At 43.1% G+C, this 19,856-nt stretch overlaps 2 protein-coding genes across 3 annotated transcripts; one reads left to right on the top strand and one right to left on the bottom strand.

Moving 5' to 3' along the window:
• Window positions 1–6,037: 6,037 nt before the first annotated feature.
• Window positions 6,038–12,632, top strand: LOC127299768 (putative HVA22-like protein g). 2 transcript variants are annotated; one of them, XM_051329816.2, is made up of 6 exons: window positions 6,038–6,252; window positions 6,354–6,452; window positions 9,819–9,863; window positions 9,944–10,007; window positions 10,692–10,898; window positions 12,255–12,632. In XM_051329816.2, exons 1-6 carry the CDS (start codon window positions 6,221–6,223, stop codon window positions 12,432–12,434), a joined length of 627 nt encoding a protein of 208 aa, XP_051185776.1. In that variant the 5' UTR covers window positions 6,038–6,220; the 3' UTR covers window positions 12,435–12,632. The 2 variants fall into 2 exon arrangements, with proteins under 2 accessions (XP_051185776.1, XP_051185775.1); XM_051329815.2 differs by having other exon boundaries at window positions 6,042–6,252; window positions 12,252–12,632.
• On the bottom strand, window positions 12,562–13,523 carry LOC127299769 (uncharacterized). The gene has a single exon (XM_051329817.1). The coding sequence runs from the start codon at window positions 13,404–13,406 to the stop codon at window positions 12,933–12,935; it is 474 nt and encodes a 157-aa protein (XP_051185777.1). The 5' UTR covers window positions 13,407–13,523; the 3' UTR covers window positions 12,562–12,932.
• Between the last annotated feature and the right edge of the window lie 6,333 nt (window positions 13,524–19,856).

Raw genomic sequence — 19,856 nt, 5'->3', positions numbered from 1 at the left:
GGTTTGTAAAAATGTTCACAGAGTTCAAAAAATTATCTGCGAGTTTTTAAAAAGTTCACGAGTTTTAACAATGTTCGCATGGATGCCAAGATCCAGGCCATCCATGTCCGCATGGCCCGCAAGCACGCCCACGCAAGGTATATGCATGAGGAGACCAAGTAGAACAACAACCACATCGCCACAGAGAGTATGCCCAGCTGCCGCCGTCCGGCAGCCTCGCGAAGCGCTGCAACGTTTGTGTTGCCCAAGGGGTATCTCACCTCTCTGACCTCGGAGTAGGACAAGGGTGCATAGACTAAGAGAGGCATATGAACGGCAGCAAGGAGCAGCAGAGCGCTGGATGGCTTCTGTGGTAAGTGGTATCATAGTCAACAACTGTGACGATCATTCGTACAACGAGAACCACATGGCTAATACTTCGTAACTGATTCATAAACACATTGTCCTGGGCACCGACTAAATTCACTGTTTCATACATAATTACTGATCTTGTGTCAGAGAGAGAGAGCGTGTGGTAGTGTACTCTCTCTTGGGCTGTAGGATCAGGATCTGAGGAAGATGGTCGATCACTTGGATTTTCCGCTTAATTGGTTCGTTTTGTCTGTCTCCTGTAGATTGATCGGATGAAATTGGTTGTTGATTGATTCTCTATTTTCTTCATAACGTCGCGTGATCTAATAGTCGTTGTTTTCTAGATTCTAAGTACAGCCTACACTGGATGTCTTTCCGCCTTTGCTTGGTTAAACTATTCATTTCTCAAAATTTAATACATCCAAGATTAAGGAATGTGGTTGCTTGCATGTCCTGCAAATCAAACCACTGGCGGGAGTGCACGCTAAAACCAACTCTTCTCTGATTTCCTTTTAAAGAATTTAGAGAATGTTTTCTCCACATAAAAAAATTGATAATTTAACCATGGAATAGCCAGGAACCAAACACGCTTTTAGTTTGGATGTGTAAGAACCACCGTATTTTCGTTAACCTTTTGCGTTCAATAATAATAAAATATAAAGATGGGTTCAACACAGCTGACCCCGTAGCAAAGCACGGGTATGATGCTAGTTTTTAAAATATTCGGATTTAAATAATGTGGGCATTTTGCAAATGTTCAGATTTTGAAAAAAAATCAAATTTTGAAAGATGATTAGATTTGAAAAATATTCTATTTTTAAACTTGTTCAGATCTTACAAATTACCTGACCAATATCTATGGGTCACTCGGGTTTGCCGATACGAGACTATGCCGTGAACACACACTTAGTATACCTCCAATACTTCATGTTCGTGTGTGTCTACACTATACTCATTTAGAAAGAAAATAATATAAGGCCACATTACATTAAACAAATTTTCATAAAAAAGCGGAGGATTCCAATTCATATAATTTTTTTCCCTAAGTAAGCCTTCTGGATCAAAGGAATTGCACCTCTCACATTCTTACCAAAAGCATTCTTACACCTCAATTTTATAGGAATTTGAACATGTAGTACAATTTTTTTTATATACATTTATTCACGTAGGGTCGGGATATTTTTCATGTGTTTTTCCGGTGTTCCATCCAAATGATCATATCCCTCTAGTTTTCTCGTATTTTTCAATGGCATGTTTATACTTGCAATTCAACCAAATTCCTATGTTCTCTGCTATTTATGTGGTAAACACCGATATCTTTAGACATGTGCATAACTGGCAACAAGTGTGTAAACTGCTATTCTTGTACTGCTGTACAGATTTGAGATCGTAACGCTTCTGTACAGTGATTTCGAGCATAGACGTGCATAAACGATTGTGGAGCCACCGACGATCCAAGAACCTTGCAAGTCTTATATATGTAAAGATTAAAAAAAACACTAAAGGGCATGATCATCACCTATCATCAAGTTTATTGGTGCAGCAATAGTGGTTGCTAGGAAGGTGGCTTTGAGTTCATCGATTTATTTGTTTTATAAATATATGCTAACATAATAATAAAATAAATGGTTAAGTGGGACTTGGTGTTCATGATTTTGAAGTTAAGAACAGGGCATTGCTAGGAAAATGGCTGGCCAGATTATTAATTGAGGATGGTATATGACAACAACTATTAAGGAAAAAATATGTGGGTTCAAAAACGATATCCCAAGCTATTCGAAACCCGGAGATTCTTACTTTTGGGATGACATTATGGCAACTAAGAAGCACTTTTTCTCATTTGGTTCGTTCTCCATAAAGAATGGGGCGGAGATTAGGTTCTGTGAAGATAGATGGTTGGGAACAACTACTCTTCGAGAACAATATCCAGCCTTGTACAATATTATTCGTTATAAGGGAGACACCTTGCAGAAGGTTATGGAAACTTCTCCTCCCACCATGACGTTCAGGCGTGATCTAATTGGCCCATGTCTGACTAGTTGGAATGAATTGCTACAGAAGTTAGCTTCAGTGAAACTAGCTCAGGGGACTGATGAATTTCGATGGAACCTAACCAAGAACGGTGTTTTCTCGGTCAATTCAATATATAAGGCGCTTACCATTCCAAGTCAACCGATTGTCAATAATAAATACATTTAGAAGATGAAGATACCACTGAAAACAAAATTCGTTGAGTGGTACCTTTGTCGTGGTGTGATTTTAACCAAAGACAACCTTGTTAAACGCAATTGGCACGGTTGTAAGAAATGTGTTTTCTGTCATGAAGATGAGACAATAAAACACCTTTTTCAACTATCGGTTTGCTAGATCGATATGGTCAATCATTCAGATGGGTTCTACCTTATACCCACCTCGTAGCATTGCAAATATATTTGGCAATTGGCTAAATGGGGTAGATACTAGGTATAAACGCTTATCAGAATGGGCGCGGTTGCAGTCGTATGGACGCTTTGACTATGTAGGAATGACAAGGTTTTCAATGACAAGAATTATTCTCTCATGCAAGTCATTTACCGATGTACGGCTTTACTCCGTTCATGGTCGTCACTTCAACGTTTGGAGGACCGACACCTCTTTATGGAGGTGTCTTCACGGTTGAAGAACACAGCCAATGAGTTTACTTTCCAACATGGGTGGCTGCATATTATGCGGATTGAAGCCAACGAAGCTTAGTCTAGTTGGCTCTTTTTATCTGTCTTTATAATTTATGTGTTTTCAAACTTGATACTCGAACAACTGTGTGCATCTTAGTTATGCAGAGGCTGGTGTAATGCTTGAATATTTTGAGTAATGAAGAAGCCTTTGTAAAAAAAATATCATTGTGTATTATTTTAATGAAGATGGAGTATGAACCTCCTTTCAAGAAAAAAAAAAACATACACAGACATGGTAGACGATTGACTAACTTCCGTTGACTGAGTTGATTATGCCTGCGCTAGTGAAGCCACTAGCGCATACGGCATACATGACTTGTTGGTACATTGTAGTAGGTGTAGCATGCCGTGTTTAGAGACAAAAAAATTGAAAACGGGTGGTGTGTACATGGAGTGTCAACCTAGCTTACTCGGAGTATAGATGACAACATTGGTACTCCTACATGCTTATCTAACGCGAGCCCGAGTACGTAGGCGTGCTGATGTAACAATGAAACGACCAACTATATATTGTCGCTTTAGTAGCGTAAACCTACTCAATTTTTGTTTGTTCTGCACAAACAACTGTTTGTACAATAAGTCGCATATAGGTTCAGATCTCAGATTGAACTATTCCAGAGCCAACGAGTGAGTTATGATGTGCCATTGCTTATCCAGAAGTCATCAGGCATCAGCTGACAGCGTAGCCTACTAGACTTAGGAAAGTAGGAAGAATCTGAATAATTTGGATAAGCAATCCGAAAGTTTCCATCATCTTTTGCAAGATTCGGCCAAACTATTGCTTTTAAACTTTTTCAAAAATTACGAGACAACCAGCAGACGACACGTGGGCACCCAATGCGGCATCATCACCACCTCAGACTAGCCCCAATGTGAGTATTATAAGTAGTAGTATCATGCATGCCATGTTGGCAAAAAATTGATGTGGCGCACCAATTAATGAGGTGAGAGATGAGAGTGATATCATAATATGATACCGTATCATAGCACGTAAAACTGGAAAATTTGGTGGCAAACACATCAATGTACACAAATTTGCATTGAGATTCTACAAAACATTAAATGTGATGATACTATGATAATATCTTATGATACTATGCATTGTGGGGTAGTATCATAAACTAGTATCATGTGCATGATACTAGCGTATGATACTTCCAATTGTGACTAGTCTCATGGGCCCAATCCACTAGGCTTGCATGAATTTGCTCTTAAACTGATTGACATGGGATTTTAATCTTTGTGCAACCCATTACGTAGTAGCAAATCGTAGGAAAACATGTAAATGAGTAGTTTATGCAGCAACAACAACTAGCAATGATGGCTGATGGTTTGCGCAATGTTTCCGTTATTTTGGAGAGTGGCGTCTGTTTACGCTGATCCACGCCATTCAGAGCATCTTCAGTCACATGGATTTGGAGTGCACCGGATGTTTGTTTGACCGTTCCAGCCACTCGTCCCAAAGCCCTTTTCGGTCCGGTGCTGCCCAATATGGTATTTAGCATCCCGAGTTCATCCTCGCTACACAAGGAATGCTTCGGGGACTCAAACGAAAACTCGCATTGCTAGTGGCGGACCCGATTCTTTAGCGATGCAGAGGCACGCAGCGTTGCAACTTTGCCTTAATGGTGAAGACGATTTTCAGGACGGTGTGCGAGAATTCCCGTCGTCGTTGTTCGCGCGCCTTTCTCCCCACCTCTTCACGCGCCGCCACGGGCTATAAAATTAAGGCTGCCTCCACTCGCCATATATAGCTATCACAGCCGCTGACAAATCTATCCCTCCGCCTCCACGACACCATGCCTCGCCGCCTAGCCACCACGTACGCAATGATGAGCCGCACCGGCGGCAACCAGGCTCCTCCGTCACCGCATCCACCTCCACCCCCGCCTTCACCTCCCCATGGTCGAGTTTGACTACAACGACATGGAGGAGGACCCGGATCTCGCGATGATGAACGAGCTGTTCATGGCCGTCGCGCTGCGAGAGGCGACTCACGCGGCCTTCGACGCGGAGCAGCAGCAGGAGGCGGCGGTCACGGAGGACGACGACTACTAGAGCGGGCATGACCCGGAGGAGAAGGTGGCATAGCAGAGGGCCATCCTTGCGCCCTTCGAGTCGATGTAGAAGGTTGAGGATTACGCCAACGAGGCGCTGCAGCAACGACTCCTGGAGGATGCGGTGGCCCACAGCGCGCTGGCGACCGTGCGACGGAGGGAGCGGCGGGCCGAGAAGTGGAAGAGGGAGGGAGCAACGACGTGGCGGGGCCGTCGAGCGCTCCGAGGGGCGGCAAGAAACGTACCCGTATTTTCATTCAAACTTATAATATGTAATCAAATTAAAAAAAAAACTTTATATTCCTTATTATGAAAATGTTTTGGGGGCTCGTTTGGGGAATGCGCCCGAAAAACGGTTGATGGATGCATATATAGAGAGAATTAGGAAATTGACAATGGACTACGGAAGCTTCCTCTCGGACGGTCATGTTCCCTGAAGGCGGCAATGGGTTTGGCACGCAAAAGCTCCGTCAGAAGGAAATGTGCAAAGAATTCAACGTACGTATATGCGGAGTCTGAAGAAGGGGTCCAAAGACGACCTCCTCGGCAGAATCGGACAGCATGTTGAGGAGGAACCTCGATGGGTCCACGGAAGAAGCATCCTTCCGAGGCGGGCACGGAACGGAAGCCAAGGTCCACGCCACAAAACAAAACAAAACAAAACGCAACTACTACTGCTACAAGAAGACACCCACGCACGCTGGGGCCGTCTCCGCAGCCTCTAGGACGTGGCCCCGCCCGCCGGATCATCCACAGGCAAACGTGACGGGAGATACCCGCCGGGCGCCGGCCCACCCGCCACGCAGTCAACACCAAGCCCCACAACGCCCGTTGCCCGTCCGACTCGGCAACTCCCCACTTCGCCGGCGCACTCGCAACTCGTCTTCTTCTTCCCCCAACGCAACACCACCTTCCTCTCTTCCCCGCCCCGCCCCGCCCCGCCTTCTTCTCCCCTACTCCTCCTCCCCAAAACAACCCCGCAACGCCAATCCCCAGGGAGCACCACCGCCGCCACAACCCGCATTCGCGCCGACAAGGAAACCGCCGCCGCCACCACCACCGAGCGCCGGCGCCGACGGTTCTGATCCGTCCGGCGAGATGCTGGGAGGGGTCCTCTCCAAGATCCTGCTGTGAGTCCCCAGTTCATTCCCTCCAACGCTTCTCTGTGGACGGCTTTTATACTTATTTTCCTTCCTAATCTCTCTCTGATTTTTCTGCGCCGCCTCGGCAGGCTGCTGTTCGGCTACGCGATGCCGGCCTTCGAGTGCTTCAAGACGGTGGAGGAGCGACCCAACGACGCGCACATGCTACGATTCTGGTGCCAATACTGGTAACACCTCCCATCCATCATCCTCCATCCATTTCCGCCCGGCTTCGTACTGAACCGCCCGGCTTCTCCCTCCATTCATTCTTCTCGTTGAGTCCGCGCCCCCAATTGCTGCGGAATTCGCCTTCGTGTCGTCTCCATGTGGACCGAGATGCGCTGCTTCCATTGGGTATCACGGTTTCCTCTTCCCGTGATACCACCATGATGCCACCTTTAGTTCCTCTATCCCTTAACCTTTTGCTTGCTGCTAGTACTTCTTACGAGTAATTTATTTATGTACCTGGAATTCTAGACAAAAGTTCATGTGCGGTGATGGTGTCGACTTTAATAACTCCCTCCCTTTTGGTTTTCCTAAGGTTATTACATGCACTTTTCAGTCGATGCTGGCACCTCGATCCTGCCTTGCGCAAATAATTTGCATCAATCACAGACTTCTTTCTTAATTAATCCCTCTTTTCGTCTTTTTTCAAATAATCCGTATGTATATCTGTACCACAATAGGAGTATCATAGGTAGTATCATGCATGCCATGTAGGTAAAAATCTGATGTGGCACATCAATTAATGAGGAGAGATGTGAGAGTAGTATCATAGGTAGATACAGTATCATAGCACGTAAAACTAAAAAATTTAGTGGCAAACACATCATGTACACATATTTGCATTGAGATTCTAGAAAACATTAAATATGATGCAACTATGATACTAATTCATGATACTATGCATTGTAGGTGTTGTATCATAAACTAGTATCATATGCATAATACTAGTCCATGATACTTCCTATTGTAACTAGTCTTAAGTTTTAGCGGTCTGATGATTGGCTGTCTGATGCATCTTTTCGGCTCGATCAAATGCTGCTAGGATCTGCTGCAGTTTCAGACTTCTGTTGCCCTGCTTATCACTTACTACAAAATTTTCATCACAGTATTACATGTGTGCCGTCCAAACTCCAAACTGCCATGCTTATCGGTCGTCGCCATTCAAGTGAAAACATAGATTCCGTGCCCATTTTATATTGCATTCCTTTCACAAGATTTACGGCCATTTCACTTTTTAATCTCACCAAACTCTAGTTTTTTTTTTCTCTAAGTTGGATTTCTTTTGCACCTTCTTGTAAGGAGCAAGGACACTGCATGCATGCACATGTCTTTCTCTACTTAATCTCTACGGCCTACTTGTGGTGAGGATGCATCAGTCCTCACACAGCTTTGGAACTCATCACACACAACTCTGAAACTGATTCTTCAGGAGCCTGTTCAACCGATTCCTGACCAGCTCTCAGTAGGAACTACTTGAGCGTATCTCTATAAGAATACGGCGCCCTCGCCAAGGGACTTTAGAAACAATAACACAAGTTTTTCACAAATTATGCTTCTAATTTCTAAACTGCCAGAACTGAATCCTCTTTGGTAGCTTGGAGTCATAGCAGTGCATCAATTAAACACTGAAATTCAAATGCTTCTGAAGTTTTTGGCTAACTTCATTACCAAACACAAGATATTGTACCTGCTACTAGCCACTGTTCCCTTAGAATTTGCTAATTAAATTTCTGTGCAACTGGTTAGCTACGCATTTTTACATTTTATTTTCATATCATCTGTCATTTCAGGATGAATTTGTCATCGAATTTTAGACGTACGCGTTAAGGAAATGTTCCCAAATGTCTATCGCAATACGTAGCACACCTAAGTCGTTGTTTGAACATATCTTGTAAGACTATAAACAGTTTGCTTCGTGTGCTTGTATTTGGTACTCATATGTATACTAGTGATTGCTGTCTAGTTGAAAGGTCAAGAAATATTTTAATAAGGGGCGATAGACTTGTCGAATCTCTTGGCCTATTTCACAATGGCAAGTTGATTCTGCATCTAGTTCTTTTTATTATCTCTGACATAAGAAGATTGTTTGTTTTGCAAGAGGAATGGTTCCTTGTTTGTTATTTTACCTCTGAGATCCAAGACTTGGGCATGACTAGACTGGATCAATGACAATCAACTAATTTATGGAATTTGGAATGTTCTAAGGCGACTATGTTTATTTTGATCAACTAACGTACTAGCAGGGAGACCAATTCAAAGTATACACTTCCTAAATTGCAAAGTTGGTTTGTTCAAATAATTTTCCCGAGTTATTAGCTAGCATGGCTTTGACCCTAGCATGCAGCTATTCAAAGAAACAGATCAAGAAACTGCCCATGGATTGGAGAGATGTTCCAAATATAGAGGAACTGTACCTGAGACTGTCTGTAGTCATATGCATTTTCATTCATTTGGCCCTAGCATCGCTTTGACCCTAGCATCCAGCTATTCAAAGAAATAGGTCAAGAAACTTCCCATGCATTGGAGAGATGTTCAAAATAGAGAAACTGTACATGAGACTGTCTGTAGTCATATGCATTTTTCTTCATTGACCCTAGCATGGCTTTGGACTGTCTGTAGTCATATGCATTTTTCTTTACCTCTATTCATTTGAGTATCATAAGTTTGGTAGCAGGTATTAATTTGCTTTACCGATCATCTTCTTTAGATTATTTGATTGTTCTACTGTTTCTTTAAAAGTTCTCACTATTTTCTTACTCTACAAAGCTTTGTTAAACTCTTCACATGCAAATGTTTATTGAGATAAATATTTAATAATGCTGATGTTTAGCTGCCCCTATATATTTGGGTAGAAAAAAATCACCGCTGGCGTGTGATGTTAACACACTGTCGTTAAATCTGATGCTGGCTTGCTAGTTGAGCGTTTGCACCTGCTTGCAGTTGCAGGTGTTTTTTTCATGGAAGTTTGGTGTTGTGGTTGTAGAAAACATCAATATTCAGTATTATATTATTGTTAAGAGCTAATCAATGATAATGGGACTTTTAATGTTTCAGTGATGAAACAATTGGCTCAACCTGAATTACTCATTCACTTGGACGATTTTTCAGCTAATTTTGGTAGAGCAAAAAGGGGACTTGCAAAAACATTGGATGTGTCCCTTCAGGGACATCCGACAAAAATATTGGATGTGTGCTTTGAGAAATAACTACATTTAATAGTGTATGTGTGTAAGCATCTAGTATTCAAGTGATCTCCGAATACCATGTGAAGAATAGTAGACTGGCTGCAATTTTCACATACTTGTATGTCTATTGGAACTCATGTTACTTTTGAGACCATAAGGTTGTGGATCATCAAGTTAGCATGGCTTAAGGCAATCATTCGGTCCCACACTCTCACCTTAGAGGGAAAATAGCCTCTAAGCACTGTGGGTGCTCTAACTATTTGTATTTTTATCCCATGGCATTTTCTGTTTGTTAAACTTGTTGTATGTTAGTATTAAACTGGCTACATCCTTGTAAACTGACCTGTTTGTGATTGTCTCTAGGATTATTGTGGCCATGGTGATAGCCTTTGAGAGCCTCATCTCTTGGTCAGTCCAATTCTCCTTGTGTTTATCTTTCTATTTTGATTTCACATCTTATTTATGCATCTCTTCTATGCCCATTCCAGGATGCCAATGTATGGAGAAATGAAGCTTGCTTTCTTTGTTTACCTGTGGTACCCCAAAACAAAGGTAAGAAAGTATGTTAGTTGCAGCTCTGTTTTGGAATAACACAAAAGCAGGTGTTAATTGGGTCTCTGACAACACACACCCTCGAGGAACTGCCTTAGTGTGTGTTGTACATACTATTCCTATTTTTTGGTTTCTCTAAATGCAATGACAGAGTGCTGCACTTATAGCCGCTATTGGGATCCCATTACTATTTAGGGTATTTCGTAAAAAAGGTGTAGATGTAGTATACCTTGTTTTGCAACTTTTTTTATTGAACAAGTGTTTTGCAACTTTGGTTGCGTAAATACATAGTTTTGTTGTTCTGTGGGTTCAGTAGTGCTTTTTGCAATGTTCTTTTAGAGGGAGAGGGGCGAAATGGGATGTTGGCTTTAGCCTACTGATTGATCACATGAATGATCAGAAACACTTGCCAAAGGCACCTCACATGCCTCTATTTTCCTGTATTTCTTTGTCCCAAATGTAACATTACATGGGTATATTATATACACAAACTCACACGAGACATATGACAATATGACTCGAACTAGACCCGTAGTAAACACATGCGCAGCTGCTTAACTGACACTTACCTAGACGTGTAAGACTCAACTGCAAGGTTAATATGAGGCTTATTCTACTTTTTATTTTCCTGAAGTGCTTGTAAGTAAAAAACTAACATCTGCATTAATACAACAATTTCTGTAGGGTAGTGATGTTGTATATGACACCTTTCTTCGGCCCATTGTGATGCAATATGAGCCAAACATCGAGCATAGGCTACTGCATCTCAGGGCGAAGTCTGGGCAGTTACTTAACTTCTATGCCAAGAACTTCGCCGACAAAGGGACAGCTTTCTTCATGGACGTCTTGCGCTATGTGGTTTCTGATAAGGCTGAAGGATCCAATCTAGAGGTAATGGCATCCCCCTGTCAATGCAACATGCACTATATTTAACTTTCATCCTCCACGTGATCATGTTTGAATAATTTATACCTGAGGTAATCAAGGGCCGTGTAAGTCTAAAGAATGCAGATCCCATTTTGAGTTGTAGGTTTTTGCTGAGTAATTTTACCATGTACGTGCTATCACACAAATTTGTTTGCTGCCTATTTTAAGTTAGTCTCCTACCCGTTATACAGTCGGAAGAAGGTTTGATCGGTTTACTAAAAATCAAGAGAACTGATAGCTATTCATACATCACAGTTTATCAGTTTTATTTCCTGTACAGAGAAACCATAAGAGTATCACAGTACAAGAAATACTTGGCTTGTTTTAATATCAAAATGTCACCATCAGGTCTTACCATAAAGTCCACTCTACTAAAATATTTTTTTCAGGAAATATGTAGTTTTAATCATGCGGGTATACACTCGCAAGCAAAGTACCACAGTAAAGAACTATTTTTATCTACTACCAAAACAATCCTGCCAGTGGTAACTATTTTCGTTTATCCCATTGCTGAAGTCCAAATTACTCAAAATTGATCCCTTCCTCTAAGGAGAACAGATGAAACTCCAATGCACCAAGTTTGCTGTTTTTACAATAACTATGCTCCAACAGATCTCCCACGGGCCATGACAGCACCTGCCTTTCCATTCTGAAGAAACTCCAACCAGCATTATCCCAAAACAAAGTGTTCCGAATAGAACGGCAACCTCCCCAACCCTGCCAAACCACTCTTAACTCTGTTTCCTTCTCACTACCCCACTATGAGAGTCAGACAGATCTCATTATCCAACCCATCCAAGCCAGTGACCTGGTCCTTCTCCCCGATCTGAACCAAGGCCATATGGCCCCTCCCGTTGTCAGCACTCGCCTCTTCTGCTCGGGGCTCGACCCACCGGACAGCGACGGAGCAACCGGCTGTATTGTAAACAGGGGGAAACCATTGCCCAGGCAACGTGGGTGTTGTCTGCATAAAAGCCAAAAGATCACCGGACCATTCACTGATTCGTCTGCTTCCACAGACCAAATCTCCTGTCCGATTCCTGTCATGTTACTACTACACCTTGCCATCTTGCAATGTTGCTCCCTCCATTCTTGCATTGTCCTGGTTTCCATGACTGTTCATTGATTTATATATTTTTTAGATGTAAATTATTATATATGTTGGCACCTGTTTAATATCCTCAACATCCTGGTTGTCAGCTATAGAAACCACGTGCACAGAGCATGATGCATACGATACAGTGTGCTCTGTAGACAAATTCGAACACAAGTGGGTATTGACAGTAGTTGCTTCTCTTTGTGATTATGCATGTGCAGCAGAGGAATAAGAAGTCTGGCACTGGCTGGAGTCCCTTCGCGACTAAACGCCGGCCACCATCGCCACCGCCACAGCAGGAGTCTCTCTTCGACAACCCTGATGCTGCAGCCGTGGCTGAAGTTCTGCGCTCCGCCATCAACCCCAAACCCCGGCGAGCTTACGATGGCAAGGACTATTACTAGAGGAGATGGATGGAGATGATTGTGTACATAGAAAATAGAATGACTCAAAGAAGGGCAAATTGAAAGAAGGAATCAAAGTACATAGGGAAGAAAAAGAAATCCAGCGATTAACCAATGTGAACAGATATGAATGAACGAAGCATGTTGTAGACTTGTGGTGATAGAAATATATTCACTTCTTTTCCCTCGATTTATCTTTATCCACTTACATTATTTTGCTCCACATGCTTCTGTTCCGATCATTTTCCTTGCCATTATTGCCTCAATCATAAGCCCATGACGACTAATCAGCTATGTTAGTATGAACATTAATCATTTCTCTTCTTGCTATCATTCCCCTCTTTGTGTCTAATCCTACCAAATTATTTACACAAATTACAACGCAAACCATAAGCCGGCAAATTCTATGAAAAAATTCTAATCGCACAAAAGATTGAAGAAGAAAAAAATCGAAGAGAATTCAGGTGCAACCAAGAACCGCATGCAGGGGCGGAGAAGTCACGGCCGGAAGAAGGCTCCGATGAAGCTGAGGCAGCCGTGCAGGAGGCGGCAGAGCGGGCCGCGGCCGCGCCAGCTCCGGGTGCGGCGGGCGGGGTCCTCCCTCGCGGACGGCGTCATCTGCAGGTACGCGTACGCGGCGTGCTTCACCAGCGGGTGGCGTATCATGTGTATGTCCCCGCAGCTGGCGCCGCCGCCGATGCCGCACGCCGCCGCGGGGGAGCCCCTCCCGCGCGGCGACGACAGGATGTCCCGGAGGCTGGTGTAGCCGTTCCCGACGTCGCCATCGTCGCCGAAGATAGGGATTTCGATCCCCGGCGGAGGGCACGAAGGCGCCCGCTTGAGCGGCGTGCGCCAGTGCCGCAGCTCGAAGTTCCCCTTGCCGCCGCCGTTGCCCAGCGGCGAGCGCAGCCGGCCGCGGTATTGGTGCGGCGACGGAGAGTCCCGCGCGGCAGCCAGCGCCGCCGATGGCATAACAGCGACGATCGGCCGGAGCTGCGGCCACGGAGGATGGTGGGTTGATAAGAATCGAATCAAACAGCTCGGTCGAGAGCAAGACGACGACTTGGAAGTTGGAACGGGAGAGAGAGAGGAGAGAGTGGGAAGCAATTCAGTGGAGTATATAAATTGGGAAATAGTTGGTCGGAGGCTGGTCTGGCCCACATGTCATCGAGACCGAAAATGTTTTAAGGGCGCGGAAATAGCTAGAATTTGTTTGGAGGGAGTGAGTGGGCCCGGCACGGCTCGTCAGATCGGCTTGGGGTGGAGAGGGTGTGGGCCCGCCACAATTATTGGATCCACGTAGGCACGCCCACGGCTAACGTCGCTGGGGTTTTCAGTGGCTGGTTTTCAGGCGGTTAGAGCATCATAAGTTCGATTTTGAACTTTTTAGAACCTTTTGAAACTGAGAGAGTGGATAAAAAACATTGTAGCAAAGCAGCTTTTCTTTTTGCGTTAAACATTGTGCTAGTAGCAAAGCAACTACGTTAAAGATGTTGATGATTACCTAACTTACAGTAAAAAAAATAAGCATAGGAATTATATTTAAGCCCTAAATATAGATGCTAATGTAGATGTATCTAGACACATTTTAGTTATAGATACATCTATTTGAGCATCAAATAATATAGATCCGAGGATGTATATATTCTCACTTTCAACGAATTTTTAATGGACCAAATAATCATAGTGGCCGCAAAGGGGAGTAGTAGAAATATGAGTGTGATCCAACCACTGAAAATGGGTATTTAATGAAAATTTTGAAACTTGATTGTCATCCTCCCATGTAAAATATTTTAATTTGGGCTAGAAAACGCTCATGCCACACTTGACGAGTCAAATGGCCTTGATTAATACTAGCGGCGACCCACAAAGTCGTTGAATAGCGACATGCATTATGGCCAAACATATATGTAGCATCCATGCTATGTTTTTTTTTTGGGGTTTTCCTATATTACAAGAGATGATGAATATCTAAAATCAGCTGCATTTTAGAGAACGGATATATATTGCAATAATCAAGCATTCCTAATCCCGAGCGTCAACTTCCGTTAAACATTACAAGCGAGAAAATAATAAAATAACCCATAAATTTAGGTGTTGTCGGTTGCAATAAAAAAAGAACTCTCGCCACATTAAAATATTTCAAATAAGGCGAGGAGCAATCACGACCGCTCTCGAAAAATCAATCCAATGGTCAAGGGACATCCTAGCGGTATGGTGACGACGTGAAATTGTGGTGGAATATAGATGTGGCCCTAATTTAGCCACATTTTGCTCATGACCTCACGTCACAATCACAACAACAACATAACTCATTACACAACGTCTACTTTTCTTGTTCGAGGTAGGCCAGGGATAGGACCCAATCAGCATCAATCCAACTCAGCATTCCACATCGGAATCTTGCATAGTTGCCATTCGCAAATTGCTACTTGACTACTTCGTGTGAGCATTTCATATTTGAATGGCAATATGTCATACTCCACAAATCGAGTTGATGTACATAAACAGCGTGTTTGGTTGGGAGGAGTTGGAGGTGGGGAAAGGGAGTTGAAGGTATATGGAGTTTTAATCCACCGATTGTTTGGATGGAATGGGACTTAGCTAGGGAATTGGAGAGGGAATTCACGTGTTAAACTCCCACAAAACTCTTACCTGGGGGAGGGTACGTAATTGAGATGGGGGATTGGGAATTCACGTTAACTCCCATTCCCTTTCCCTTTAATTGCCAAACAAGCTGAAAAGGGAAAACAAATGCCAGCTCTCGAGATGACAATTAGGATCGGGTGTGGAACCAAGGGGTGCACAACCGCTCAATGCATTAATATTTTTTAGACAAGTAGCATTAGGTTAAAGCACATACTTGCTTCGCTCTTCTTTAATCTACATCTTAAAAGAAATTTATTTCATTGTAGTCTTCTATCTTTTAGACATGAATTGCATTCTCAGTAATCAAAGATGACACATGAAACAAAACAGATGTACACTTGTACTCCCTGTTAGATGTTATTAATTTTAACGCAACTCAAATTGGTTGTTTACATATTAAAGTATTAGTATTAAATGGCAAGCTATTTTTTCTTCAAATTTGCAGAATATAGACTATAAAAGAGAATGGGGGGATTATATAACATGCATAACTTTCTGCAAGAATCAGAGGGGTCCAAGTGTTATAATACTGAGGAGGGATGTAAATGGATCGGATTTTGTTGTATCATATCCTATACCATATTTTCATGATGGCTTTGGAGCGGATCGGATAATGATCGGTTATGGATTTGAATCCAGAAATATGAGACCACGGAATCGGAGCGGACTCGAGAAGGAAACAAAAGTAATCATAAAACGAGTTCAGTAAAACACACATATTGGATACAATAAACATATAAGTGAATTATTGTTTAATTGACGAACTCGCTAACTAATACATGTGCTCTATTGTCTTTGATGTTTCGGATCAAACTCGGATTATTCGGACAAAACCCATCGGATAATCCTAAATAGTTTTTTGATACAGATATCCGAGTGCTATTTGGCATACTACCATATCCGGTGTCAAGTTCGAAACCGGATATCCTTATCCGGCAGATTCCTTTAAACAGGATATGGACTCTCTAGAAGGGATATGAAAACACATTAGGTGTGGAAATTATCTTATCCCTTTTCACACCTATAATACTCCCATTAAATCCAAATTCTAGATCAAGGGCATGGACACTTTTATACGGTTACAGTAAGTCCCAGAGACCAACTATGTCTTCACGAATTTTCCATATAAGCATTAAACATAAGTAATATGTTTACATATTAAGTCATCCAAAATAATGTCTAAAAGATAGATTTATATGGATTGTTCCTACGCCTCAGTTTAATAGGAATTTCAACATACACTCTGCTTTCTCATACAGTCATTCATGTAGGGTCGATCCATCCACTCCCGTGTTTTTCTTCGGTTTTGCAGTTCTCTGGGAAAAAGGTTTTGATGTTGTTGTTGCGTCTGTTTCGCCCTTGCATACTTGCCAAATTCATGTGTTTCTTAATCATGTGATCCAAAGAGGTCATTATGTTGTGTATTTTGCATGTTGATTAAATTGATTCTCCATGAATGAACATGGTAAAAAATTATTATTTTCTATAATGCTTCTAAGTTTTAGAGTTTAGCACAATTACTCAAATTTATGTATTCCAAAATCCCAATTAGTGTTTTTTTTAATATTTGGCCAGACCTTGTGACTTTTTCTTCCATTTTTCCCTTCCAATGTACATATTTTAACTTTTTGTTACAAAATGCTACTTCGTACGACCCAAATTAATTGGCGCAGGGCCAGAAGAAGTAGGCTTTATGCATCATTTCCTCTGTATTTTCTTTGTTTTGAAGTAGGAACAACCCTGTCACATGTGCAAAACAACCACCAAGTCATCCAAAGCCACCTTAGGGCCTGTTTCTAGTCTACTTCTTTTGGTATTTCTTTCATATTTATTTTTTACTGTAAAACTGGTAATTATCTTTGTGTTAATGTGGTTCAAGACCGGCCGCTTAGGGCCGCCCTAGTTTCCGGGGGTGAAACAATATCGTAGCTGAAGCAATAGTTGAGACAGTGAACTTTTGGTTATAGTAATGACGATGTCATGCATCCTCAGTAAAGAAAGGTTAGCTGAACTATTTCTGTTTGTCTCATGTTTTGTCAGTGTTTGTTTGCCAGCAATGCGAACCCCATGAATCGACAGTACGGTTCCATCAGAACATATACAATAATCAGCCAAGTGGATGAAAAAAAAGGATTAGATTTGCCAAGAGGCAGCAAAGTGAGTTCTCAGATAATTGACTTCCCATCGGATGGAACCTGGAAGGTTTTGTCCCTTGCAGGTGGTCGGTAACAATGAAGAAAGGAGACCGCACAGCGCAAGACGACTCCTCTCTTTCCCTCCACACCACACCCCTATGCATGGCTACCATCTTGCCATTGTACGTACTGTACATGATTCGAACATGCACGGTGCACGCCATGACATAGGTGAAAGCTTTACTGAAAAATAACACTTGTATTCATCAATGTAACAATACAGAAAGATTACATATAGTCTCTCCGGTTTTTTTTAATTGACTTAGATTTAGTACAAATTTATACTAATAAAATTTGAGTCAATTAAAAAGGACCGGAGAGAGTATATAGAAGGAGATACAGGTCAGTAGCTACAGATCGTAGATACAATGAAGGAGAGAGGCGCATGGGGCCATGGACCATGCAGAGCATGGATAAAGACCACAACCTGGTGTAGATAAACACAACGAAAACAACGACTCAGTTAGTCCAACATCCCAAGCAGTGTCGACGGTCTCGACGGTAGCTGGCGAACGGTGAGACTAGAACGAAATTCTCAAAAAGATCCCGAAGCAAGACCCTTGGTGAAAACATATATATGCGAACTGTGAGCTCCTGGGAACGTGTCTCCACGGACCTCGCCAAGCTGAACTTTGTCCCGGACAAAATGAATGTCCACTTCGATATGCTTCATATGTTGGTGCTGCACTAGATTAGCAAACAGTTAAACGTCAGAGACATCATCACAATAAACCACGGTGGATCTGTCAACCGGCCGATGCAACTCCTGAAGAAGCTAGCGGAGCCAGCAGCTTTCGGTGACAACATGAGCAACCACATGATATTATACTTCGGCGCTAGACCTAAAACGGTTAGTTGGCGTTTGGCAGACCAGGAAATAAGATTATCGCCTAAAAAGACACATGAACCAGTGGTGGAGCGACGTGTATCAGGGCAACCAGCCCAATCAGCGTCGGAGTAAGCTATAACATAAGGAGGAGAGGGAACGAGTTGAGTTCCTAGATCAAGTGTACATTTGATGTAACAAATGATGCGTTTAACTACGTTTAAATGAGAGGAGCGAGGAGCATGCATGAAGAGACACACTTGATGAATAGCATATGCAATTTCAGGGAGAGTGAGAGTAAGATATTGGAGTGCACCTGTGATACTACGGTAGATGGTGGGATTGTCAAGAAGATCATCGTCAGTAACGGAGAGTTTAGAGATGGGATCAATTGGAATGGATGCCGGATTACGGTCGGTCATGCATGCATGTTGGATGAGATCGAGGGCATATTGATTTTGAGAGATGTGAAGGCCGGAGGTAGAGCGGGAGACACAGATGCTAAGAAAATGGTTGAGAGGGCGTAGATCGGTCATTGAAAATCCAGTGCTAAGGGTGGCAATGATGTGTTGAAGAAAGGGGGAGGATGATGCGGTGAGGACAATGTCATTTTCATAGAGAAGAAGATACGCGGTATGTTTGATACAGCGGTAGATGAAGAGAGATGTGTCAGATTTAGAGGAGGTAAACCCGATGGAGTGTGCAAAAATGGCAAAGCGATGGAACAAGGCCCTAGGAGTTTGCTTAAGACCGTACATCAATTTCTTGAGGAGACACACAAGAGAGGGATCGGTGTTAGTGTCGAAACCTAGAGGTTGTTGACAGTAGACTGTCTCGAAGAGATGGTGATGTGGAAAGGCATTTTTTACATCTAGCTGATGGATGAGCTAATGGAAGGAAGCTACAAGCGATAGAACGAGATGAATGGTGCTAGGTTCTTACCGCTGACGATGTTAGCACCGGGCGGTTTGAGAACGAGCTGTCAGGTATTGTTTTGAATGAGAGCATCATACTTAGAACGCATGGCGGAGTTCCAGTTGGGATCAAAGAGAGCAGCTTTGTAAGAACGTGAGATTGGGGCGATCGCCGAGGAGACAAAGAGGTTGAAGAGGCGACAGGGTTTAACAACCCTGTTCTGAAGACGAGTGCGGATGGGACACGGAATGGGCTGTGGCCGGATGCGAGTGAGGAGCAGGAGGCGTGCTCGAAGGTGGGCCGAGAGAGGGATTGTAGGAGCTAGATGGGCTGGTGTCGGCGGAGCTGGGCGTGGGGTCGGGACCCGGTGAGGCATGCAGATCAGCATGGTGATCGACGTGAGGTGATGGCGCGCTATGACACCGGGAGGTGGCGGCTGAGAAATAGGATTCAGAAGGAAGGAGTAGTTCTCTGAGTCATTGTTGGTAGAGGTAGCAAAGGGGAAGATCTGTTCGTCGAACGTGACATGGTGAGAAACGTAGAAACGGAGAGAGGACATAACGTAACAACAATAGCCTTTGTGCTCGTGTCCATATCTAATAAGAAACGCATGGGACGGATCTGGATGCAAGTTTATCGGGGGTGGTTGTAGAGATATTGGGAAAGCAGAGGTAGCCATAGACGCCCAAGTGATCGTAGGAAGGGGGCGTGTCGTAGAGAGCTTCGTGCGGAGTGCGAAGATTGATCGGTTTGATTGAGTTGAGGTTGAGAAGGAGAGTACTAGTGTGAAGCGCCTCGGCCCAAAAGCGAGAGAGCGTGCAGGCATGTATTAGAAGC

This window comes from Lolium perenne, chromosome 5 (assembly GCF_019359855.2).
Source record: "Lolium perenne isolate Kyuss_39 chromosome 5, Kyuss_2.0, whole genome shotgun sequence".
Classification (NCBI taxonomy): Eukaryota; Viridiplantae; Streptophyta; class Magnoliopsida; order Poales; family Poaceae; genus Lolium; species Lolium perenne.
The sequence above is the reverse complement of the archived record's forward strand: the minus strand, read 5'-3'. Positions and strand labels throughout refer to the sequence as shown.

Bases quoted from the DNA above. Each gene is read 5' to 3' on its own strand.
- LOC127299769 (XM_051329817.1), bottom strand. From the start codon at position 13,406: ATGCCATCGGCGGCGCTGGCTGCCGCGCGGGACTCTCCGTCGCCGCAC.
- LOC127299768 (XM_051329815.2), top strand. From the start codon at position 6,221: ATGCTGGGAGGGGTCCTCTCCAAGATCCTGCT. The intron at 9,864-9,943 runs GTCAGTCCAATT...TGCCCATTCCAG, and splicing joins TTTGAGAGCCTCATCTCTTG to GATGCCAATGTATGGAGAAA. The intron at 10,899-12,251 runs GTAATGGCATCC...ATGCATGTGCAG, and splicing joins CTGAAGGATCCAATCTAGAG to CAGAGGAATAAGAAGTCTGG.